At 40.6% G+C, this 27,037-nt stretch overlaps 2 protein-coding genes across 6 annotated transcripts in view; both read right to left on the bottom strand.

The window, feature by feature from the left end:
* The window catches only part of LOC141768972 (uncharacterized), a 36,352-nt gene extending 21,942 nt beyond the window's left edge, over positions 1–14,410 (bottom strand). For 3 of the 5 annotated variants that reach the window (XM_074637542.1, XM_074637546.1, XM_074637541.1), the window contains exon 1: positions 14,344–14,410. In XM_074637542.1, coding sequence (XP_074493643.1) covers positions 14,344–14,356 — 13 coding nt within the window. In that variant the 5' untranslated portion in view covers positions 14,357–14,410. Of the gene's footprint in view, positions 1–3,785; positions 3,925–9,778; positions 10,052–14,343 lie in introns of those variants that run through there. The other 2 variants (XM_074637545.1, XM_074637544.1) reach the window with 2 other exon arrangements.
* Positions 14,411–23,432: 9,022 nt separating this feature from the next.
* gcnt4a (glucosaminyl (N-acetyl) transferase 4a) lies at positions 23,433–27,037 on the bottom strand. Its single transcript, XM_074637547.1, has 3 exons — positions 26,798–27,037; positions 26,382–26,452; positions 23,433–26,001 (listed from the first exon to the last, which is right to left on the bottom strand). The coding sequence occupies exon 3, from the start codon at positions 25,998–26,000 to the stop codon at positions 24,711–24,713; it is 1,290 nt and encodes a 429-aa protein (XP_074493648.1). The 5' UTR covers position 26,001; positions 26,382–26,452; positions 26,798–27,037; the 3' UTR covers positions 23,433–24,710.

The raw sequence follows: 27,037 nt of genomic DNA on the forward strand, positions 1-27,037 counted from the left end.
CCCTATGCTCCCAAGGGGGCCAAGAGGACTAAGAAGAAGAATCAAATTTTTACAGAATAGAGCTTAATGCATCATAATGTAAATCAATGGCACCTCCCATGTTGAAATCGACAGGACGAGAGCTAGTTAGCTGTTAGGAACAGTAACGTTTTTTTTTCTTGTAAACCTATGACGTAAACCTATGACTTTATTCTTGTAATATTATGACTTTATTCTCCGATTTATTTATTTTCCTCAATGTGGCCCTAATACTCCGTCGTACATTAGACCTACAACAATGATAAATAAAAATGAAAACGTAAACAAAATAAACAGTTAATCATTTCCACTAATTTTTGATAAATCCACAGAGAGCCACTGGAGAGGGGCTAGAGAGCCACATGTGGCTCCGGAGCCTCAGGTTGCAGACCCCTGCCCTACACGCACACACATGCTCATTCACAAGGCTTTAACAGCTGTCTGCTCACACAAGCTTGACAGAAGCACATGCATGAACACATGCTCGCTCCGTGTTTTGCTTCAACTTTCCTGTTCAGACACTCGCTGTGTGTTGAACACATGTTGAAGACAAGTATTGGGTTATATGACGTATGTAGAATTTCCACTGGATTTTAATTTATGCTTAAACAACAATAACACAGCTCACCACGTTCCTGCTGATAAACAAGTTAATAAAGACCTGATGTTTCAGTGTGAGCTATACCAGCAGGACAAGTTTCCTCAGCATGTTAACTAACCCCAGAGGGTGTCGATGTCTACACACGTAAGACAATAACATCAAAACAACCTGGCGGCATAACCTCATCCATCTTATTCAGAGAGTGATTGCTTTTCGCACCTCTCTCCCTTTTCCGCTCAAGTCAACCCATAGTTCCCTGTTTCTCTACGCCTTAGAGTTAAATGTAAGTACAATAAAGTTAGCACAGAAACACACACAGTCCAGACGTTACATTACTGACTTTTGCAGGGCAATGCAAGGGACTCAACAGTGCACGTTCCTTGAGGAGGTAATTGTACCCTACTGACCCGTCAGATAAGGTGTTTAACTAAGCAGCATCCATGTGTCAGAGCTAACCACTCCCTTGGGGCGGGGAGTTTGAATACCACAGATCCATCCAGAAGCCAGTTATCCACTTCAACATACAGACAATTTGTCTCTTAGTGCGCATTTCAATGTGATGTGATAAAAGCTGTCTGCGCTGGTTTAGATGAATAGGTGATTCTTATTTAATATGCAGGTGCTTGTACTGTAGGATGTATTGTATAAAGGCCTCAGCTAGGATGCACCGATCCGACTTTTTAATTCAATTTACAGATGTGGACGACAATGAATTGATTTAATAAAAATCCAACAGAGGCCACATTTACAGACCCACATCCATTATGTATGCCCTCTTTCCCGTCATGTCTCCCACTGACACACACACACACACACACACACTGTCACTGAGCATCACCAGCCAAGCAGAAAGTCCAGTCTGTCTTTTGTGCGAGTGAGAGAGAGACAACAGACCTGGCTGCTGACTGTGTGTGTTGGGTGTAGATGCATGCATGGCTCTGGTGAAAGTAGGCCCAGTACTCCCTCGGGCCAGGGAGTAGAGAATACCACAGATGCACCCATAAACCAGACTCTTCACTCTTTGCTTTCTCTTAACCAGCTCTACATGGGCACCTTGTTGCTCAACATGTTTGGGCACCGACATTGCTCGACAAAAATGTACTCAAACTGCTTTTTCAGTTCGAGCAACAGAACAGTAGAATCCCTATAAATATTAGAGTAATGTTAATAAGTGTCATGTTATCTCAGCAGGTAGCAGACTGCTCTTTCCCTCGCCTCTTCTCTCGCCGCCACCGACCTGTTTAACTTCCTAACAGCTTGCCGATATATATTTTTTTTAATCAAAGGAAATATTTAGATAATCATAATCATTTGAATTGTGTGTTTTTATGCAAATAACCACTATAGATGACAATAACAAAGTACAGTACAGTACTGAGTACAGTATCCTCCCACCCCAAAAAAATAGAGCTCCCCCAGAAACTATTATATAATTCAAACACTGGAATTTACCATGCATATGTTTGTTTTTTAATGTCAAATATATCGAACATTGAATGACATCAGATCAAAATGTTATTCCTTCATTTAGCGCAGAGACTTCAAAAGTGGCAGACAAAAAAAAATAAAAATACTTGCCCGCCACAGCGGCACACAGTGAAAAAAGTTAACTTCAGACCTTGGTTGTGACCATAAACTGTACCGTTCCAGCGCTTTGCATTGTGGGATACAGTAGGCGAGGTAGACTGGTCCGATGCACACTGGAAATTTTACCAAATCGGTACTACATCCGTTTTTTTTTTGGCATACTGTATAGATTTTGCTTTTGTTTGCATACTACATGCTACATTTCGGCCAAATCAGTACGTACTACTAGTATAGTATGAGGTTTCAAATGCAGCCTGTGTTTACAGAGAGGATTCCATCATTAACTGACCAGTTTGACCTTTAACCTGTTGGTCTTTAACATCCTGGTTGCAGCCTAAGGCTACAACTGACCCTTTCAACTGGACACATAACTGTTGTGTTGTGTGAAAATAAAAGGTGGACATTTTGAAAAGTATTTTGACACACAGAGAGGGACAAAACACAGACTTTTGGTACATGATGTTCTGATAACAATGTGAGTATAGGCTTCACTGTATGGCTCATTGTTGTCCTTTCACTTAATATGCACAATGCAAAACATTCAAAGCTGACTTTCAAGTAACTGGGTGAAGGAGGGGCTCGTTAGAAACGAGAAAGAAAGAAACGAGAGCACGGCGAGTAGTAGAGCTGCTGCACAAAACTGCTGAGTGCGCACTTTAGTTTGTGCTTTTACGCACAAACCGTCCAAACAACCGCAACAAGTCTGAGTGAAACCATGATGTAAAAACCGCGCGTAAAATGGCACAAAGAGTTCCTCAGTCAGTCACGGTAACAAAACTGGGACAGGAGAGGGGGGAAGGGGTGTGTGTGTGTGTGTGTGTAGTCTGTGTGTGTGTGTGTGTGTGTGTGTGTGTGTGTGCAATGTGTGTGTGTGTGGAGTGGGTGTGTGCTCTCAGCAGGCACGCTGCTGCTGCAAGTGATGAAGACTCCGCGTAAAAACAAACTTTCCAGCAGCTTTCAGACGCGCAAACTCATCACCAGATCATTAAACTCTCCAACTCTGCTCCAAGTTCTCCATCATTAAAGCATTAAAAAGCACATGATTTCTAAAGGTTTGAGTGAGGTCGTTAGTGTGTGACAGTGTTTCACAACAACACAAATAAAATTACGCAACAAATCTTATATCCAGAATGCCTGACTGCAAAACATCTGAAAAAACAAAGACTTTCTCTACTTGTTAAACTGTAGTTTAAAGACAGTTATTGTGCGTAATGGACAGTGGAAGGGTATGCTGTAAAGCATCAGCTTCATGCTCGGATAGGATGTTTGAATGCAGAACATTTTGTTCCCGATAAAAGCTCCATAATAGTGTTGAGAGCGTCGCCCTCCAGCCAGCTGGCTGCAGCAGCAGCAGAGACTCTCAGTGTTGTCTGTGTTCACACTGAGGCTCAGAGAGCACTGCATGTACTCGCGATAGGCTATATTTAATACCTGCCTGGTTTACACTCCGGCAGATGCCGCGATCGTCCTCGTTTCTGTCTCTGGATTCAATAAAGTGCACAGAGAAACAAACCCAACACACACAGAGAGAGAGAAAGAGAGACGAGCCGAGCCAGGTGGGATAAACACACGCACTCACCTGGATTCTTCACAGGACGCTTTTTCTTTTTCTTTAAAACTCTCACTGTCCAATTTAAATTTCGTAAACACGCTTTATGGTTTCTGTGTTGTTAGATACGACACTCAGTGCGCATGCTCAGATCGAGCCACCAATCCCGTGCAGCTCTCTTATATAACTCAACTATAATCCAGTCTAACCCCGAATAATCCCAAACTCACTGAGCATCCGACTGTGACTCTATCACAGCAGCATCTCTCAAGTTTATGTCTCAACCTTTATCAATAAAAAACTATTGGATTAAGGAAACAATTACAGAAAGGATGTTTGGTGATTATAATTTTAGTACAAATCATAGTCCTTTTGACCTAAACTCTAGTACTAGAAATAAAGCTCTCTAGATAGATAGAAAGATAGATAGATAGATGTACTTTATTGATCCCAAAGTAAGAAGTAATATTGCATATGATGAGAAAAGAAGTAACATTGCACATGATGGACATTGTTATAGATATTGCATACAATGAACAGTGATATTGCACATGCTATTGATATTATTTTTGTTCTCAGTGTCCAGTGTGTGAAATATATCCATCCATAGATTACCAAATCTAAAGCATATTGCAATACACTATAAATATACCCGACTATTACAACTAGCATTAAAAAAAAATCAAAATTATAAACATAGAATAACCCACTATATACATTAGTAAAGTGTGCAAGATACAATGTTTTGTTCTTTAATAACAAAAATATTTTGTGTTTATTAAGGAAATTATATATAAATATCTATATCTATAGATATAGATAGATAGATAGATAGATGGATAGATAGAGATAGATACATAGATATTAGCAGAGGCGTACTTTCTGAACTCTTGTTCTTGAGACTGTAGAACACTTTCTTTCTCGTACTTTCTCACAACAATTTTGGGCACATGCACATGGATGGATGCGTATTATAATACCCAGTATTCCCATATTTAGCGTTATAGATGTCTTCTTTTATATGGAAAATCTTAACTGTGACATTTTTTTCTGTAATTAATACAGTAATTCTAATGGAAAAGCATCATATCCATATATGTAAGTGGAAAAACAGAAAGCCCAATTCTATTGGGTTTATTAATGAAATGAAATAAAACTAATTTGTCAAATCATTGAAATTTGCAAAAGAAAAAAACAAGAAAGCCATAAAACTACTGAAAAACTTTAAAGATCACCTTTTGTTATATAAGAAGTCATTTCCCAAGATGTGCCTTGCTAAATATTGTTTAATAAGTGTATTTTGCATAGTTTGCTTCTTCAAAAGTCCCCTATAATTTTATTTTAATTTTATTATATAGTTTACTTACTTTTACATTTCTCTATTAGATGGTATATGTGATTATTACACTGTCCGAATTGTTGTTATTGTCCCATTCTTGATTTGTATTATTAATTGATTATTAATGGAAAAAAAGCTTCTTCAAAGTTTTACAAATGTACAACATTTTAGGTTTATGTGGTGATAACCATCTTTACAAACTCATGTTGTGTGGACACATTTTTTTCAAGCCCACAGAAGTTGTTTTTTTATTGTTACAGAGGATCCCAAAGTTTACAAAGTTACCAAATATGACTGAATATTTGATAACTGTGTAAAATGATGTGCAAAACATCTAGAATATTTCCATTTGATGGAATGGTGCAGCCATAAATAAACATTTAGTCTGCATTTGAAGATTTCATTCAGTGCAGACATCATATAGAGTCAAAATTCAACATTTCCCTCTGAAATGTGGTAGAGTTGAAGTATAAAGGAACATAAAATAGTACTTGAATGTTCAAAGTTACATTACACAAATGATGTCATGTCATGACTCTGTTTAACAGGTTTATTTTCTAAAGTGAAAGAAGCCTTTCATCATTTCCTGTTCTTCACTGATCAAAAGACGTTAATCAACCAATCTCCTTCTAATCTGACATCATCACTCATTGTCAAAGTAAACTGGTCACACGTAGTATCCTGAAACATTTCAGTTTCCATGTCAATTACTTAAAGCTATTTGTTTGACGTGTGATGGAAGAAGTCCTTCAGATGCAAAGAAGTGATACCACATTGTAAAACCCCTCGTTGACAAGTGTCCTGCATTGATTATTTTACTCTAGTTCAAGTAGACCTATTGGTATTTGTATTGAAACCATATAATATAAACCATCTGCATGTCTAAAAATACCACTAGAGGGAGATAAGACAATAAGTTGTGAACCAAGAACAGCTGTCAGGTAAATGTGGTGGAGTAAGAAGCACAATGTTTACCTCCAAAAGGATAAGTAGTAAAATCATATACAACCCACGTATGTTAATATATGGGAGTGGAAGAAAATATCAGAAATACTCCGACTACATGATGTTCTATGGAATCTAAATGGCTGCATTTTTTATAGCTCTTTTCTCCAAAGCGCTTTGCAATTTCAAGGAGTTGGTCAATGTCTCAATCCTGTGATCAGTGGACAATGTTATGGTCAATGTCTTAAAGGTCCCATATCATGCTCATTTTCAGGATCATACTTCTATTTTGTGTTTTTACTAGAACATGTTTACATGTTTTAATATTCAAAAAACCCTTTATTTTCCTCATACTGTCGGTCTGAATAGACCTGTATTTACCCTCTGTCTGAAACGCTCCGTTTTAGCGCATTTTCACGGAATGGCAACAGAATTGCGTTGGTAGGCGTCAGCTTGGGTCCATTCTGTCAACTGATGACATTTACATACACTGCATACACTACCTACCAGGAATAAACTGGGACACATTTACAATGTTTACGTTTAAAATTGTGTAAAGGGTCTAAATATTGTATATTCGTGACATCACGAATGGGCAGAAATCCTGACAGCTTGTTTCAAATGCAGAGTTTCTCAATACGGCTGTGTGTATTTCCCTGTGGATTGAGTGTTTCGATACTTTCACAGAATTTATATACGACTTAAGCCTGCTTTATAATAAAAAAAACGTGAAAATCTCACTTTTTTATAATATGGGACCTTTAAAAAAGTGTCTCCAAAATGATGATTGATGATGATGATGATTTTATGCAGTGTGACCAGGCCCCGTATAATGTAGTTGACAAATCTGAGGTAGAAGCATGGCTGAAGTGTGCACGTGGCCGAGGCCTCCAGCACCCACCCACTCGTGTAGAGTTTAGCATAGGACAGGACATAGCATCGGCAATATAATTCACTCCAATACAATAACACATTCAAAAATGGCTATGGAGCTGAATCAGTGTAGACAAAAACTGAACATCAGGAGCTTCAGAACAGGTAGGATTTACTGCCGTACCAGCGGTACACTGTGTACCTGTACATACCTGTACAGGTACACAGGTGACATCAGCTGGATGCAATGCACCGTAAACCAAGTGTAACATGACTCCTGGCTTTGATATGGGTCTTGAAGACTTGCGTATAATAAGTGCCCTTTAAATTAAATCAGGTGCTCCAACAGTGCCATAACAGCTGGAAAATGAAAGCAGATTTCACAGTGAGGTTTTGGGCAAAAAAAAAGTTGTTTCATGACAACAAATGAGCCCTTGTTTGTTCTCAAATCACAACTTGGAGATTGATTAGAGCTTGAATTTATTTTGTAAACATTCAATAATGAAAATATTGTTGCCCAAGCCTGACAGCCCCAATGCTGCCAGATATTGTGTTTTTATTGCTGTTTGATTAGAGGGTCGGTTCGCTTAAATCATCCAAACCAAAGCCTGCAGAGACAGTAAGCAGAAGTCATAGGAATGCCTCGCCCATAAAAGATGACCATTTATGACTTGACATATTCAAACAACATTGTACCCTAAACCAGCGGTTCTCAACCTGGGGGTCGAGACTCCAAAAGGTTGAGAACCACTGTAGTTATGGTCAGGTATACATCTCCGAATCTCCTGTATCTGGTCTCACACACACACACACACACACACACACACACACACAGTATGAATGAGGCATAACTCACTTTCTTTAACTTAATTCTATTAATAGTTGTTCAAAGCAGTACAAACTCTAACAGTGATAAGTAACATACTTACAGTAAGCTTACTCCAAAAAAGTTTAGTGACAACTTACATTATATGTTATGGGCTGGGCTTTTTCCCTGTTTTTTTTTTTTTAATTATTAAACTTAAATCAATAACATTAATATTACAAATCAAGAATGAGACAACAACAATTCTGACAGTGTAATCGTCTCATATGACATATCTAACATAGAAACCTAACAGTGAGTAACTTTGTGGCAGCAGTTTGTGTTTGTCCCTTTCCTGTTTGAACATCACGATGCCCCCGTGCACAAAGCCAGCTCCATAAAGAAATGTTTTTTCCAGTTTGTTGTGGAAGAACTGGACTGGTCTGCACAGAGTCCTGACCTCAACCACATCCAACATCTTTGGGATGAACTGGAACATATAATATTTAAGGTCAAATGATGTCATATTAATATATTCAGTGGTAAAAAGATAAAATAAAAAAGAAACCTAGTCTGATAACATGCATGTTTTCGTGTTAACTGAGATGCTTCTTTAATGTGAGATTGTTCTCATTTTTAAAGTTGATAATGTGCATGTATTATGAATATCTTTAGTTCCAGTAGGTGGCACTGTCCATTCAAAAGTCATTCTGCTTGTGGTTCCACTACGACCAGTTCAGGATCACACCACCAGCAGAGCACAATCAGCATACCAGCGTTGCAACAGCAAATAAATCAAATGAACATGAACACTTAGTTGTGCGAAGATTTCTCAAGCACACGGTGATGTTGTTGATCAAGATGTGAGCCGTATGTTGGTGTGGAGTACCAACAATATTTATTTTATTTATTTGTTTCACTCACACAAATCACTTGAAAGAAATATAAAGTATAAAAAAAACACACACCCAAAAGACATACAGAAGGTAAACTAAACATACCAAATCACCAGCACTTTTTAAATATTAGTTTTCAAAAACGAATAAAGTGTCTAAGAGTTCCATTATGACATAGAGGAATCCATTAAATGTACGTTTTCATTCCACAAGATAACTACATAAAAACACGGGATGATTTATACAGCTGTTGTTTTTTTCTTTTACTGTTTTCCTCTCAACAATCAGACAAAGAGGGAATCCCACAATCCTCAGACCATGAAGGTGGCACCTGAAACCTCCTCACACAGAAAGCGTGACGCTCTCAGATCAGGAACCTGAACAACTGAAAGAGGAGGCGTCTCAGATGGAGATGATAACTAATTTCATTTCACAATTAATACTATAGTGTTCAAATTAGTCTTCATATACTGTCGAACTTGCAAACCAACACTGCATATGAATATTCACTGTGCTGTGTCAGTGGTTAAAAATAGTTTTAAAAAAAGACAGTTATTTAAACTCTGAATCCTGCGTCTGCTGAAATGTGTGTTGGGTGGATCAGTGGTGGACCGGAGGTCAAGCGGCGTGGGAGGAACCAACCACCTACTCCTGAGGGAGATGGTGGATTTTTTAGGAGAACCAGGGCCGGTATGTATAACACACCCAAGAAATGGAAATGAAAAATATAGTAACCACACAGCAGACTAGCACTTATACTGGTACTTTGCAAAATGTCAAGGCTGCGCCCCTTTTTGAGGGATAGAAAACCAAAGATCCCATTGATGTCAGTGTAATTGGACATGATTGGATTATCCAAGTGGATCAAAGATCCAACACAGTGGCCGGATATCTGGACATTTAGACATATTTGATTGAATCACGTTAGGCTAAGTGTTGTCTGTAAATAACCAACCTCTAGACCAGGGGTGCACACACTTTTTCAGCATGCGAGCTACTTATAAAATGACCAAGTCAAAATGATCTACCTACTATAAAAATGCAAAACATATATTTATTTATAAATATATTGAGTATTCTTTATATGTACAATATATGTTGGTGTACCTTGCATAACTGCATGAACCCATATTGTACAATATAACTGTACATTTTTTGTCATTACCTTACTCTGATGACTTGCACTGAATGGAATCAGCCAGGGATGCATAGTCCGGACAGTAGCTGCTGATAGCCAGCCTCAAGCACACTTCCAAATGATCATCAGTCAAGGTGGAATGGTATTTGGACTTAATAATCTTCATGTGGGAAAAGGCTGACTCGCATAAATAAGTGGAGCCGAATAATGCAGTCAAGGAGGTAGCACATTTCCTCATGTTGGGGTACTTTTCCTCTGTGAGTAAGTTCCAGAACTGTCCATGAGCCCTGGACTGAATGTCAGCTTGTAGTGTCAAAATATCATCCTCTACTCCAGATGAGTTCAGGTGAAACAGTGTTGCAATTTGTTGGCTGACGTCTATTTAAAAAAAAAAAAAAAATTTTTTTTTTTTTTTTTTTTTTTTTAAAATGCCATGCGATCTACCTACACTACCTTCGCGATCGACCGGTAGATCGCGATCGACGTATTGGGCACCCCTGCTCTAGACTATAGCTGAGATTTAGTTGGAGACGACAGTGTGACGCTGCTTTACTGTATGTACTCCAGCAGCTATCCATCAGTAGTAACCGTCACCAGCATCATTTAACCATTTACCACACTGACAGTGAATAATTACGGATCTTATGTGCCTCAGATCTCAGTGTGAAAGCCTCAGTTAACCCCATGGAGGTATGAAGAGAACAGTTAACCCGCTACAAAACAGCTTTTCAGCTCTCTCTTTATGTGACCTCAAAAAGGCACACCTTCACAGATTAGATTAGATTACCTTTATTGTCATTGTACAGGTACAACAAATTGAGTTTACAACTCCCCATCACACACCCGATGCATTAAAAGATACTGTACACAGTGTACAGCTGTAGGGTTATAAAGGGGAGTAAAAAAATAAGTAGACAATCTAAAACACAATGACTATAAGAAATAATTAAATACGTAATAAATAGATATAATCAGTCCGCATGTGCAATATAATTTAACAAATAATGCAGTTCAAAGTGCAATTATGCAGTCAAAGGTTAAAGTGCATGGTAAAATAAAGTGCATGTAGGTGGGGGCGTGCAGCACAGCCCATGCAGTCCATGATCCATGTACTTATGGAGGGGGGGCAGACAGGCAGCCATGGTGCCTTTACAGGACCGGTTCAGAGCAGCTATGGCTCTGGGGATGAAGCTGTTCCTCAACCTGGAGGTGTGGACAGAGAAGGTCTTGTAGTGCCTGCCGGATGGTAGTGGCTCAAACAGATGTTGGTGTGGGTGTGTGACGTCCTTGCAGATGTTGACCGCTTTATAAAACACATTAAAATGGACTAACACAGATAATGATCATGGCAATTTGTACTGCTCCAGATCACAAAACTATACACACACATAGTATACAATAAGAAGTCCTGTATGTGGGCTGGTTCAGGCAGACAGCTTGACTGATGCTCATCAGTCAGTCAGATCAGGTGACACATCAGCTGAGTTTATGGACATCACCATGGTGTGTTTAATCTGCTTGATTAGGCTCCAGTCCGTAACCACCAAGGCCCAACCACCCAGGAGTTCTGTTTCCTTACAGTCTCCAGGGTTGCAGACATCATGAACTGCTATCGCCTTTGTTGGCATTAAAGTCAGTTTATCCGTTTGCATGTCCAAAGTAAAAACTCATTGTCCCTGTGGAGGACGTAGTTTGTGGCGCTGCTGAACTGTACTGTGTTGTACAGACAGGTGTTTCTGTTATTTAGCCAACCCTCACTGATATAAATGTGGTGGACAAAATAACAGAAACATCAGATCAGTTCAATACTGAAGCCAACACTCCATGTATATCATAGCTTTAGATATATAATGGATTATGATGGTGTAACTCTTCATAAATGCATTACATTGGTATTGTATATTACATACAGATTACATTGCAAAACCGAAGTAGCCTGTAACAAATGCTGATAATTAGCATGGGAGGTGATAAGCCGGTAATAATACCTGGACTCATACATTTTCTTCACTGGTCAAAAAGACTACACTGACCAGCCTTGATATTTGATAACAATGCATCCCATAAACGGCCATCTGTTACACAAGTGTACTGGATCAGTCAGTCATAAAACACAAACACATCAAGAGGACTCATTTATGAACCGCTGTCATAATCAAACTAAGAGCATACACTCATCTGATATGGCAGAGTCTTCATGAGATAAGAAAGACTGATGAAAGACTGATACAATAAATGGAAAAAAAGAAAAAACAAGCAATCATAATAAACCTTTAGACTTGTAGGACAAAAGATATTGGTCGAACCCATCTTACATAGGCAGTCCATATGGAAAACATTGGTTGGTTAGAGGAAGTGATTTCATGGCTGTTTTAAACTGCTGTGAAGACGTTCATAAAATGTAAAGACAAATAATTCCATATGTTGGACCCTCTGTGGAATATACTAAACTGAATGAGGGGGTCTAAGGAGACAAGAGCGGAATAGTTATTAAATTGATAATTGTATGCAAATATGTCATGAAAAGAAGGGGAGAGTGTTCTTTTTAAAGTTAGGGTTGGTAATCTTGAGAGACGGGGAAGCGTACACTAGATTTCAAAAATGGTCCAGCGAAAAAAAAAACTCAGCCCAGTGCTGCCAACTCTTTTCCAGTGAAAGTAGCTAGCAGCAGTAGAGAGAAAGTCACCAAGTCAGCAACACTGACAGTCCGTCCCGTCAGGCCTCCCTCCAAAGACACTCCCCCAAAATGATCATTACAAACAGACATAACACCAACTAGTTGGTTTATTTCTAATATCACCAATATGTATAAAATTAAATGGGGTTTCTTGACCATGTTTTAGTGCTCATCTGTGGAGTGTGTAATTCACCTGGTTTATGTTCACCAATTGTGATCTGTGAGTTATTTAGTAGCGTCATTGTGGTCTGGGGCAATTGCTCACCTTGAAATAGTTGTATGTTCAAATATTTGCTATGTCAATGTTTCAGGTTTTAAAAACAGGTTTCAGTGTGAATTTCCCCTTTCTGGTTTTCCTAACCTCCATGAGGTGGTTCAGTCCAGGCCAAGAGGGGGTATATACAGCCATGCAGGTGTGGCAAGAGTGGTGGGAACAGTAAGTTGGAAGTAGACTAGCCGACAATGCCACCTGGGGACTTGCATCCCAGGAAATACTAAACAAAACTTTGAGTACTTTTCTGGTAAATGGATAAGACACACTGATTCATTACTGATGAGGCAGAGACGAGTTCGCAAAAGTCAAATATTTTATTAGAATTAATCAAAGAAAAAGCACTAAATAAGATGGGACTGGCACTGAAAGAAATTATGAAAATGCATTATAAATTACACAAACTTAATTATTCTTTATTTTAACAGTATCTAAAAAGGCCTTATATGAAATTTAAAAACCAATGTGACCTTAAAATATTAAGGGACTATTGGTAACTTTCAGAAATGCTTGTTAACAGCGACACCTGTGGCCGTTAAGTCAACGAAAGTCAGCGTCGGGCTCGCGTGCTCTAAATAGACATGAACGAGCATCGATCAAAACAGTGAGGCGACACACGTCAGCTAAAACCACAATATTACTATATTTCACCTGCTTGGCAGTAATGTTAGCTGACCAGACAAAGGTCTCTCCAGGAATCACTGCTGATCCTAGTGTTGGCTTTTCCTGCTTCAGCTCCGCAGCGAGTAACGCTATCGTCTCCGACTGCGCCCGGAGTGAACAGGGAAGACACGGCACCCGGTTGGAGACGACAACGTTTCTCTCTGCGGAGCCCCGTCACTTCACAAGACACGGGAAACCTCTGTTGGTTCTGGAGGAGCTACAGCATTTATTTCTGCACAAACGTTCACTAGATATTCTCAGAGCTAAACTAACTCTTCTGCAGTGTGCGCGCATGAACGTGAGATGGAGCGAGAACGCACGCGTTGTGTGAGTGAAGACAAGCAGAGGAGCGGTCTGAACAGCGTAGCCACACGCGAGCGCGCATGGGATCCTGACCCGGTAGATTTATACGTGTAAAAAGTTACAAACAGTCCCTTTAACAGCTGCCAGCTCAAAATGAAACTAAGCTGAGGCCAGTGTTGGAGAGGTAGACTTCACTGCGGAGGGTGCTACCACTTACTCACTTTGGGTGCAACACAGCACCTCTCACAGTAAAACTATGGTGCAGTCTATTTGTGTCCCAGTGCTCTTAACTCACATGCAATAGTTGGAGGTACCTCACCATGGTGCCTAGCCTCCCAACAAAGCGACTCTGAGCTTCTGAAAGGAAAAGAAAAAAAAACTAGTACAAAACCACCAAGTAGGTTAAAAGGCAAAAATAACTCAAGCCAACAAACAAAATGGTCAAAGCTAATACTCAAAAAATAAAGCAGTATAAACAAACAGTTACATAAACCAAACTCATGAACAACTACTCAAACAAAGCAAAGCCATTTTCAAAAGAACAAAACAATGAGCCTAAATAAGGGGGCAAAACCAGCAGCAGTGTTACTTTAGGTCAGCGTAAAATGAAACACAAATATTAACCGGGATAATAATGCCGCAACTCAACGTTACTAAATACTGAGCCTCCCTACTCACCACCATGGGGCATCACGGAAGCAGGTGAACCATGGGCCAGGGTAAGACAAGTGTCAGGTGAGAAAAGCTAAAACCAAAAAAGCAAAGTTCTCACTAAACACATGATTTAAAAGACAAACTACAGTTTAAAACATTTTTACATACGGAACAACGGTTTTACATACCTGCAGCAACACCAACACTACTACAGCATGCCAGGCAGAAACTAGAGGACCTAACAGGCCTTATATAGCCTGGCCTGATAAGTGGGTTGGTGGAGGAGGAATCTGCATTCAAGAACTGCAGACACTATTAAGCGAACCAAAAAAAAAGGCACTAATCATGAAAGAATGGTTCCTTAGCACACAGACATTAACTGTGGGGGAGTTGCTGTTGTTGTTGGGGATAGCTTGCAGTGAGGTTGTGTTATTTCAGTTATTTTTCAGCTCATTTGCTCTTTGTTAAGTTACCAGGGACTTTTTGTCTTCTCCTTTGTTCATTGTGATTCTAAGTTAATAAAAATCACCACCCTTTTGCACCAATTTCTACACCCTGAGTCATTCCTCAATCCAGTTTCTGTTCTACTCACCTCCGTGCCAGACAGCAACACAAAAATTTGATGTTGAATTAATCCCAGTAATGCTACATGTGCAATGAGCACACGGGCAGAGTGCGCACAGGCAGCAGCCCGTCCAATCATTTCATTTGGACCGAATGAAATGATTGATCGGGCTTATTACAGTCCTGCAACAGCCACGGACACCAATTATTTTTTTCTATTTTTTTTGTCAGAGCATTTGATTTATTGATTCTTGCCGGGATGTTATGAGAATTTCAACTAATATTAAATTTTTTTTATTTGAACAGCATTAACAACCCTACCGTTAAGGAACTATGAATGTCACAAAAGTGTGAGGTTGTTATTTAAATGATTTGTGTGTCGTCATGGATCATAGATGAGTGTCATTAGGACACTTTTTCCCTCAAACCTGCAGTAGGCAGTATATTTTTGGCATAATTGGGCAAAAATCCCATAATAACCTTTCAGCATATTGTAATTCAAGTGTTCTGAGAGACTTCTGCTCCTCCTCATGGCTCTGTTTTTCGGGCTTTAAAGACTAGCCTGTAACGGAAGACTTTGGCGAGTCACAGGTCATTTCAGAGAGAGAGAGAGCGTTCCTATTGGCTGTGTGCTCCGGCTGGTGGGCGGTGCTTGGTATTTCCTCAACTGATCTCCCAAACTTTCTCATCTTACAGCTAAACAGTACACTACAAGATGTTTCTGAAAACATCTGAGGAGAGAAATAGGCATTACAGTAACAGAATATTGATTCATATTTGATCAGCGCTGCCTAGTTTGACCGTTTGATCGAACTTCACCTGCTCAGAGATAGCAGACTCCAGATCAGCTCTGACTGGTTGTTTGATGCCATTAGGAGCACCGGAGGACACAGAGACACACAAGATTTTTTTTCAGATTACTTGTCTCATGCACTACAGTCAGGATCTAGTGACCATTTTATAAAAATAACTTTTTTTAAATCATTTTTGCTCCATTTTTACCCACTGCAGCATTAACGTGATCAAACGACACTTTGTGCCAACTATTTAGATGGAAGCATACCCCGGTCTTAACTCATTTCACCAAAGGTTAGAAAGTCACCAAATGTACAAAGCTTCATCCTCTGTGGACCATAAATACCATGGCAACGTTCATGTCAATCAACTGTTGTAAAGTTGTCGGGTGAATGAACCAGTTGACTGGCATTTAAATGAGGAAGTTGGCCATGTGATTGAATTTGATCAAATCGCTAAAGCTTAAAGGTCCCATATCGTGCTCATTTTCAGGTTCATACTTGTATTTTATGTTTCTACTAGAACGTGTTTACATGCTGTAATGTTACAAAAAAAACTTTATTTTCCTCATACTGTCTGCCTGAATATACCTGTATTTATCTTCTGTCTGAAACGCTCCATTTTAGTGCATTTCAACGGAATTGCAACGAAATTGCGTTGCTAGGCAACAGCTTGGGTCCATGTTTACTTCCTGTCAACTGATGATATTAACATACACTGCAACAGGATATAAACTGTGACACATTTAGAAGGTTTATGTTTAAAACCGTGTAATGGTCTAAATATGTATATTTGTGACCTCACAAATGGACAGAAATCCTAACGGCTTGTTTTAAACACACAATTTCTGAATACGGGCTGTGTGTATTTCTCCGTATATTGAGCGTTTAGTTTAGTTTAACAGTATGTATATAGAACTTAAACCTGTTTTATAATATAAAAGACCTGAAAATCTCACTTTTTTACAATATGGGACCTTTAACATTGACCTTTCTTATAAATGTTTGATTGTTTTATCATTTATTCTTTTAAAGTTATCTTAACTTATTAAATCAATCTTTTTTAGGAAAGCAGGCCATTTGTATCCTCTAAGTCTCTTACTGCTCAGCAGCCAAGTGAGGAGTGTGTGAGACCAGTTATCACTAACAGTACTCTCTGTTATTCCAGGCAATTACCTCATGTAGTGAGGTGTTGGTTGGAACCAGCGGCTGTCTGCACAGACAAGGCCTCCATTATGTTTGGAGAACTGTGCTCCACGAGCAGTTTTTTTCATTGGCCATCAGTTATAAAGCTGGCTTTTCATGCTAATGAAAACATGAGGTCCGTATCTGTTAGGACGATTGAGCAACAAGTGACTGGCTTGCAGTGGGTGAAAGGGAAGGATAGGCCACTGTAAATTCACTGTGTGATTAGAGCCTTTTTCTCAATGTCAGCACACTGTGCTTCCGATATTATCCAAATGGATTAAAATGTGTGAGGCAGATGTAAAGGATAACCCTTGGTGTTTATTTTTGAAACTGAACAGTCTGAAACCCGCACGCTTTCCTTGTATCTTACGTGTGCATACTTATTTGTTTGCTCAGGTTGTGTGCTCAAGCAGATATTTGCATTGAGGTGAGAGTGGTATGGCAACAGAGAGCGGAGGAGAGGAGAGGAGTGTAAGTGTCAGCCTGAGGCAGAAAAAGAGAGAAAAACAGAATCAAGAAAGTGAAACTACCAGTAAACTGCTGCCTGGGAATGAAAAACACATTTGGTTACGTCTCTGCATAATGCTGAAAGTATTTTCTTGTAGAAAACGCAGCCAGAGAGAGTGAGTGAGTCCAAGAATTGCCACACACCAAAATCTCCAGACCGAGTTAGAAAGTTATAAAAGCCAATGAGACATTCTCTCTTTCAGGTTTGCAAGTTTCTGTTTGTTTCTAAAGGTGTGCCTTATCTCAAATAAACACTTCTAACCTCTGACCGTACAGTTGCAGTTAGAAAGGGCGGATTTATTTACCACCTTTCCCATCCCCCCACACATCCCTGGATTCTTAATCCTGCAGTTAGGTCCTGGTTTACTCCACAGGAACAAAGACAGGTTGTTCGCCCAGAGGTACTCCTGGTCCATCGAGGTACGAGGCATCGTCGCCACAGGAACTGGGCAGGACTGATGACAGTCTGTATTTGGATACACGCTGAGAGGCCCTTGATTGGGTCTCTAACCACTGGTTGATCTCCAAGAACACACTCTTTATACTGCCAAATATAATGGCATTTTTATTAATCATTGAAATATATATATATATAAAACCAGCTTGTGCTTTTACGTTTTACAAAACTGTATGTTTACTTTGAAAGAAAGAACAACTATGCTTTTCATTGCCTGTTCACTGTTTGGACGATCATACTATACTAGCCACAGCCTCGCTCTCCGGTCGGACACCGACCAAAGCTCTCAGCTTGTCTCGCCTACTCTGCATTTGTATAAACTAACTGCAACAACCAAGATGGAAACAACCTCAGTGTTACAGTTCACTCAAGTACTGTGAGACACAAGCGTAGCTTACTGTAAAGGCAGGGTTGGTGAAGATTTTCGAAACATTTTTTGTTATATTAGTTGAAATTCTCATTACATCCTGACAGCAATCAATAAATCAAATGGTCTGACCGAAAAAAGAAAAAAGAAAATCCAGTATCTGTGGCTGTCGCAGGACTGTAATAAACCCGTCCAGTCATTTTATTCAGCCCGAATGTAATGACTGAACGTCTACCTATACCTGCCTACCTGTGAGCACTCATGCCCGTGCATCATTAAGCATCACCAGAGTTTTCCACAAGCTGCTATAGCTTGACAGCTGTGAGTACTAACAATAGCCATGTTCGCCTTTCACGTTCATTATGATAAGTTCATGTGAATAATGATAATTTTGGGGCGGAGTGTCTTTGGAGGGAGGCCTGAAGGGACGGACTGTTGAAGACTTGGAGACTTTTTCTCTAGATTTTAGTGCTGCTAGCTACTGTCATTGGAAAAGAGTTGGCAACCCTGGGTTGGGTTTTCAGTCGGATCATTTTTAGAAATCTAGTGTACTCTTGCTAGTTTCTCAAGATCACCCACTCGTTCTGCAAACCTGTATGCTCTGTTCGCATGTTGGTGATATTGGCTTCCATGCGTACTCAATGCCCTCGACATCCCCTGTATATACCAAACTGCGACCCAGATGCTGAATTAAATCAATTAATTAAATTAAACTTATTAATGTACTTCAAAACCTCCAACATCTGTTAGCGTGCCCTCCCCTCAGTGGCCTAAAAGGTGCACAGGGCTTATTTTAAAGACTTTTTGAACATTCGATGTATGATGTAGTTTCAGCCTGGTCTCACTCTGAGACTCTGTGACCAATGCACAAGGCACCCTTTAGCTTCTGTATGAGGTGCAACGGGCTTTCAGGTAACTCCAATGTAAACCCATCCGTGTGATTTTTCTCCAGAAGTCAGGTGACGTAGTATAAACAGCAACAAAGTCTGCATACAGAGGAGGACGGGTTGGGTGGGTGGATGGGTCAGAAAACGCAGGACTTTCACCCAGGAGACTGCCGTTTGTGTCTCATGTGAAACCAAAAGTCAATGTCGACTTATTCTAAGTTACGTTAAGCACTTAACTTGCATCACGTCAAGTTATGTAGCCAATGTAACTAGCCTATACGTAATAAATACTTATTTTAGCCCAAACTATGATCTTTTGCTAAACCTAACCAAGTAGTTTTGTTGCCTAAACCTACGAAACGCGAGGGCTATACCCAGTGATGCCATGGTCCTGACCAAGCGTCCGTATGTGACGAGTTGGGAATTAGAACAAGTTTACGCATAGTTTGTGGAGATAAAGAGGAGGAAATAAATACCTGCTTTGAGTCCAGTTTTAGTTTTTACAGTTAGTACTTTTTTGAATGACCTGCAACAGGAATTCAGACCGACAAACGAGCCAGAGATCGTGTGGTCGGGCTCGCCGGCGGTGAGTAAGCTCTGATAGAGGGGTCATGAGAAGTGGAAGCTGTAACACGCTCACTGTGGTGCCTGAGGCCTGAGATGAAGGCAGTTTATCACCGTGCGTGACCAGACTGTTGTAGTGATTTGAGAGATTTCTTTAGATGTTCTTCAGATTTTTTTTGACAGAAAAAACTTGTAAACAGCAGACTGGACCAGACTGGGAAGGAACAAACATCTATAGATACGCTATCCTGTTGAATATCTGTTTGACCGTACTGTCCAAAGCAATCAGCCAGCCAACTGGCTCAAGCCCTCTGGGCGTGTGGCCAATGATTTCATCTTTGCATAACAAACAATCTTGGGAACAGTGAGCCATAATGTAATTACTTTGAGTGGGGGGAGGAAGGTTGTTCTTGTGTTTTTAAAGCCAAAATCGCTACAAAACGAATCACAAATTAAATGAGAATGTCCAGGGGGGGTATAAAAAAACTTTTTGCTGAACTGAATCATAAATTCACAGACTTGGAAGATGACACAGCACCTCTTTGGGGAAAGAGGTCTTAATGAGCCAGGGGAAAAGAAAAAAAAAGAAACAAACAGCTCAGCTTGGACCCTTTCCAAAATACCAGACCAGAGGGAAAGAATGATGCTTATTGTTCATTGTATACCTGCAGATAGACAGACATGTAGGAGGGGGCGCAGGTTTCGTATTCAAATTTCACCTGTCCTCTACAACCCCTCCACACCGCAGAGCAGCCATGAATTGAGTTTATTGTGAGGAGCAGGGCAATATAGAGGAGGAGGGCAGACAGTGAGGCCACCGGTGGTGACTCGCCGCTCCTCGTCCACTCCAATGATACCGACATTTGATTAGACACCCATGAAGCGTGTGTGTGCTGCTTACAACTACTGTGAACACTTTGATGATAATAAAACATTAAGAATATCCATCAAGTTGCAGTGTGTTAGATCTGCAGGGCTTTATGTGATGAAAACTTTCATTAAACATAAAAAACATGTCCATTATCAGTGACTTTAAAAGCGGCTGAAAGGAACAATCTCACCATCCGATCCATTAGTAGTAGCTGTACCGGAGGTAATTTCACACAGTGTTACTCAGGTGATGGAGTTTGCTCGGTTCTCACGGAACTTCGGATGATTCAGGTTTTTTTTATTATTATTTTTTGGAGCACTTTAAGGGCTTCTCGTCCATGTTTCCTAAACAGGAAACACTTTGTGGGTGAGTTAAGGGAGTACTCTAGTATTTCCATGATGCAACTTGATAGCGTATTTTCATTAGACCCTCACTGCTGGTAAACACCCACGGCTTTCAGAACTCCACGACTCCAGTTTGTGACACAGGCTTTTCTGTTATAGGTTTCTGGTTTCATCATCGCCGTGCTGACATGATGAGGGTTTCTTTGGTAGACTCGACAAAGCTCCTCCAGAGCCTCAGACATCAATGAACAACAGTGTTCACTGGCTGATTATTACTCCTCAGGACTAGTAAACTGATCTTGATGTGTAAAAAAAATCTGTGGATTGGCCCTTTAACTGTCTCTGGCTACCTGTGACCCCATTTTCATTTATAAGGATACAAGGCTATAGAGTCTGGAGGGAATACTGCACAGTCTGAAACTTGAACAAGACATTGTGTAATCACAGCACATCGCCAGTCAGTGGTTTGCCCAATACATTTGCTTAGTTAACTAAATGTTACCGTTGTGTGTACCCAGAACTCCCTCCTGGTGAAATAAAGTCAATTCAATTGAAGTTGCTGAAGTATATTAGCTGTGTATCTACACCAATGACTCACTGTGTAATGTAAAAGCATGTTCAGCTCAACTCAGAGTGTTTTAGCCTCTTTCAGCTCATTGTTTTGTTTTTTTACACCCCCACAACTCAGGTCCGCCTAGCCCACAAGGTGTGTGAGGGTCTCCCAGCAGGAACGGTGGTGAAGTTGCAAAGACTGAAACTTTGAGGGAGGTAGGGAAGAATCAGGACTGGGCTTGGGATTCGTGAAGGATCATCAGGTCACCAGGGCAACAGTCTCCAGGAGACCAGAGGGATAGTGGCACTGGACATCACACAGATGCCCCTGGAGGGAGCACTTGTGGGTCCAGTATGACACTGTCAGCCGAGAGACCCTCTGGATTCATCCATCCTCACTTGGAACAGCAGCTGCCTGAGAGAAAGAGGCTGACATCAACAGTTAATGGTCTTGCTGGTGTGCAGCCCCAGACCAACCCTGTCTCCTACGCAATTACATCCCCATAGCCTATAACTAAACTGCATTCTCAAGTATGTTTTATAGTACATCATAATATGCACCAATATCTGGCTGAAATGCCACAATTTCTACTGAGATTTTGTACCTAAATAGGAAATGTTCTCTTCTGAGATCCAAACCCTTCTAGAGGAGGGCAGATGGAAAACAACTAAATGTGAAGCTCCAAGGACTGTGATCATAAATGCTGAAGGCCACCTTGTTGAGGGGTTAAAGTGCACACATTTCCATCATAATAAAGTCAGCTAAGGAGTTAGCCATTTGACATCTCCTCCATTACGTCCTTTAAAATCTTCCGGTGAACGATCGCAGCACTGATTAAAGACTTGGAAGTGATTATCGCCCAGTCGAGCAGACGGAAACACGAGCCGCTGCTACGCAACCACCACCTGCTGCTGTTACTATACTGCGGCAGCTCATCCTTTGTGTTGTATTACCTTTGTTTAAACAACGACCTGATCCCATTTCAGCCTCGTCTGAGCGCTGGCTCATCAACACTTTGAATGCAGTAAATAAAAAGGAGCTGCAGTAGATGTAAAAGGCCAAAAAGAAATGGCTGAATCTTGAAGGAGCCATTCACCTGGCTGAGAAGTTGAACACGAGATGTCTAAAGCTGCCTCTCTGGAATCATGTTCTCCATCATCCTCCTCTCTCGTCCAACTTTTGTGCTTGAATTCCTTAAGACCTCAACAAGCTTGTTGATACAGCGGTCTGGCCAGGTGAGATGTGGGAGCTTTTCCAGGCCACTGTTTCTTCCTCTCTGGTATATGCTGACAGACTGAGGAATAGGAGTCATGAGTTATGGCGGCTCGCTATAGCTCCCACATCCTCACACTCATTTCATATACTTTATATCAGTCCTGTTAAGTCATCAGTATTTGGAGCCAAGTGTGGAGCCAGCCAGAGAGGGAATTAAAACACCACTTTCTAAAGTTAGATGCACTCAGGAAAAGATGCAGGTAGAACCATAAGATCAGTATGAAAACCATCATGACTCACATCTACATAGCTATAAGAAGAGACCATTAAACTAGTCACACTAAATCAAAATACTCAGTTAAAGGTATACTCTGTGGAGTTATCATTGTAATTTCTCATTTCCTACCTCATAAAACCTTTGCAAAGCGCTTTTAATATTTGTGGATAAAAATCCATTGATATACATGGTGTGGACACAATAACAGAAACACCTGTGTGTGTGTGAAATAATCAGACTGAAAAGTCTGTTTCTGACTAATCCAGGCAATTCAATACTGGAAAAAATCACGGTATTTTGTTATATTTAAGCCAAAATACTGTCAATCCAATATAGCCATAAAGAAGTCAGTAGTAGTAGTGTGCTTCAAACAAAGTGCTTGTCCTCTAATGCCACAATCTGGTGGGCTGTGTCAGAATCGGGGGTGCTGTGTCTGACTTTTTGTTTTTTCAAATAGACCATCCGAAGCCAGAGCTTGTTCAGAGATGACAGGGTATCACCTGAGACCACAAGTACAGCATCATAAGAAGCATCATACTTTTATTCAGGAATACATCAATCACCAGAAATCACAACCTTTCATATCAATCTAAACTTTTTCAAATCAATTGCTATCTTCATGACAAAAACTGAGACAAACAAACAAAAGCATTTGATTTACAGAAGAATACATGAGAACAACATGAGTCTTTGGTATTTCTGCTCTCAATATTAAGAGTAGTTTCAGGAATCAAATTCAAGAACAACATGGACGCTGTATTTGGATGTGATATCGAGTGGCACTTGTTTTTAGAATCACATTTTAACCCATTATTCTTTAAGACAAAGGCACTTTTTTCATTTCCTTCTAGTACTGATTTAATGCCCTATGTGGTCAGTGAAAGTTACAGACTGACAATGATGAGAATGAATGAGATAATGTGGAAAGGCCGTTTAGTATTGTGCTGCGACAGGATGGAATAATCAAGAAGAGGTGGAAAGAGAATTTGAACCCAGTCACCAGAAAAAATGTTGGTATTATATGTTTTTGCACACCGCAGACACGTTTCCAAAAGTATGTTTCATATCAGCCTTGTATCGCGCTCACAGAAACGCCAACACCACGTGGTTAACGTTGTGAAATGATTGGTTAGGTTTAGTCAAAAAAACTACTTGGTTAAGGTTAGAAAAATTATCATGATCTGTGTTTAAATAATAATACCAACGCAACGTAGCAACCGTAACCAGCGCAAATAGATAACAACCAACCTTAGCCGACTTTCTTACGTAACATTACATAACAGGCGGTAACAACGTTACGTAACAAACACAAATAGTATATAAGCACAACGTTGACTCACACGACACACGAATAGCGGTCTCCTGGGTGAAAGTCCTGTGTTTGTTGGACCGGTCCACCACAACCCCCCACCCATCCTTAGCGGACTTTCTTGCTTGTTATACTCGTTATTGTTCTACGTAACTTTCAATAACGGTTCCTCGACATAATACGTCATTTGCTCTGCGCGTCGCTCGCTGTACGACATCACTTGCTCTGACAGAATGCAAAAACATCGACATTCAACGTACCCGTGGTTTACAGAAACGTACAATGCCGAAATTTTTTCCTGGCTGCTGGGCTGAATAGGTAGTGGAATCTAACAAAATGAAAATACTCAAGTAAAGTGCCCTTCATCTCAGAATTGTGCTTCAGTACAATGATTAAATGTATTTGATGTCATTTTTGCACCTTTACCTAATAGCATAATAAATACTGGAGCTACTCTCTCCTCCCCCTCGTCCCATTTCCTCTTCCCTTCAGTATCATGTTTGCACATATTGACGTTTTTCCATCAGCTTCTCCTCCAAACACTTAATCAGGATCGGGTCCACTTTGGGGTCAAATTTGTTAGCGAACCAGTGGCCGTAGTTGAGGAGCCAGCGAAGTTCAGCAGCTCCGTAGATGCAAACACTCCGCATGTGTGTACCCGTGCAGGCCGGGTAAAGATTTCCTTCTAAATAGTTCCATTTGACTAGTCGTGTCTTACTCCTCAGATCGGTAATATCGGCCTCTGTCCTGGGAATGTGTCCAGGCACCCCAGGCACCCTGACAAGGGTGGCCCAGAAATGTTCATCTGGCGAGTATGTGTCAGCCGACCACGCCAGGAAGTCCTTTGCCACCTGGCAGCTGCTAATGTAATTCACAAAATCCCGTGACAGGACAAAATACGCACTCCCGATGAACATCTCGATACCGTGAGGAGGAACACCTTTGAACACTGTGGTTTTGACGGGAATACGACGGTACTCATAAGGCACATTTTTCAGCTCGTGCTTGAAGCTGAAGCGCTGTTTCTTGAGTTCACTGGGTCGGCTGGACTCTAGCATGTTGCTGCCGTTCAGCTGCTTCAGCTCCGTTACCAGCTCATAGTTTGACTTGAGAGGAAAGTCCTGGCCACACAGGTTGATGACATACTTCCATTTGATCTCCGACCTCAGCAGGTCAGACAGGCAGTTTAGGTCGGCATTAAGCCTGCTGATGTGGGCATACTCCACGGACTCCAATTTTGAGGCAATGAACACATTTGGATTACACTGAGCCAGGTTTTTAATGGCCTTTATAAACGCTGGAGAGGATTTCTGATCGTAGTGAATGCAGTAGATGTTGTGAGGCGCATAGATTGCGTGAAGAATACGCTCCACCATGGGCGCATTCTTATGCACCACCAGGGAATAAGCCAACGGGAAGCTCCGCTCCGTATCCGACACCGGACCGTCATTGTAACCCCTCCTTTTGAGAAATGTTTGACAGTCCGAGGTCAAACTCACGGTGCTATCATCGTCCACGTCGACGATGACTTTCCGTTTTATCTCGAGAGCTTTGCCTATCTCCACGGGGTCGAGCTCGTAGACGGCGGTGCAGTTGATGTCATACCTGTGGTTGTGGGTACTGGATAAGCTTCCGCTGATTCCGTAGGGCTCGATGTAGACGCTGTCCCTCACCGTCACTTTAATGTAGACCAGTTTGAGCAGACAGACCGCCAGCAGAGACAGAGAAAACAGGAAGCACCTGTGTCTCAATCTATGTGTGTAGTGGGCACATCTTATTTTCATTCTGGGAACAAAGGGATAAAAAAAGACATGGAAATAAGAACCTACTAAACTCTACCTGATTGTGAGAAGAGCACTAAGTGAGTGAAATGATTTCAAATAAGTGCAAGAACAACTATCTTTGTGTTAATTAACTTTTAGATATCTTTACATTTTTGTTAAAGTGCATAACATTCTTTGAGCACAGTTAACTACAAGGTAAATCATTTAAATTCAGAGTCTTTGGACACAGCACTGGAACTTTCTTTTCCTCAGATAATTGACTTCATGAACACATCAGTTTAACATTAACACATGCCTATTTTAAACCTGAATTGTGTTTAAGTCAGAAAAATAAACAAAATATGAACTTTGTAGAAGCAGTTTGTGGTAAATTAAAATTACCTTGCTCTCTAAAGTTGTCTTTGCGCGGCTCTCGTGCCATGCAAACTTCTCCCACAGCTCCACATAAGGACCTGAATGAATATAATGAGAAACATCTCTTCAGCAAATTTGAGGGTAAAAAAAGAAAAAAGAAAAAGAGGAAATAATAGATATGACAACACCAGAATGACTGAACAAATCCAATCCAACTGTCTGCTTTATATATATATATATATATATATATATATATATATATATATATGAGGAGCAGCTTCAGTCGCCAAGTTTTTACGCATCAGACGTCTGAATAAATAAAAGGAATCACATGTGATGAAGCTCACTGTGATACAAACACAATCTCTCCTGAAATACTGTCTAAAACCTCCAGACAACGGTATGATGAGCACGGTTAGAAGGAGAGGGAGAAGACAACTCACCACACCGTAAAGAGAGAGCCGAGCGGCCGACAGACCGGGATCCATCGCGGACTGGAGAGACTGAGAGGAGAGGTTGGAGGGGTGTCGGAGAGAGGTCCGCCCACTGCCCGGTCACATCCAGCACATCACCACCACCCGATACATTTATCACCCACTCACTAATGATTAACCCTCCTCAGCACAATCATATCTCTAACACTGCGCTCCCCATCCATGTGTCCATGAGTACAGCATCTATAC

The sequence above is a fragment of the Sebastes fasciatus genome, chromosome 6, assembly GCF_043250625.1.
Source record: "Sebastes fasciatus isolate fSebFas1 chromosome 6, fSebFas1.pri, whole genome shotgun sequence".
NCBI lineage: Eukaryota > Metazoa > Chordata > Actinopteri > Perciformes > Sebastidae > Sebastes > Sebastes fasciatus.

Excerpts from the sequence above, each read along its gene's own strand:
- gcnt4a (XM_074637547.1), bottom strand. The coding sequence starts at position 26,000 with ATGAAAATAAGATGTGCCCACTACACACATAGATTGAGACACAGGTGC.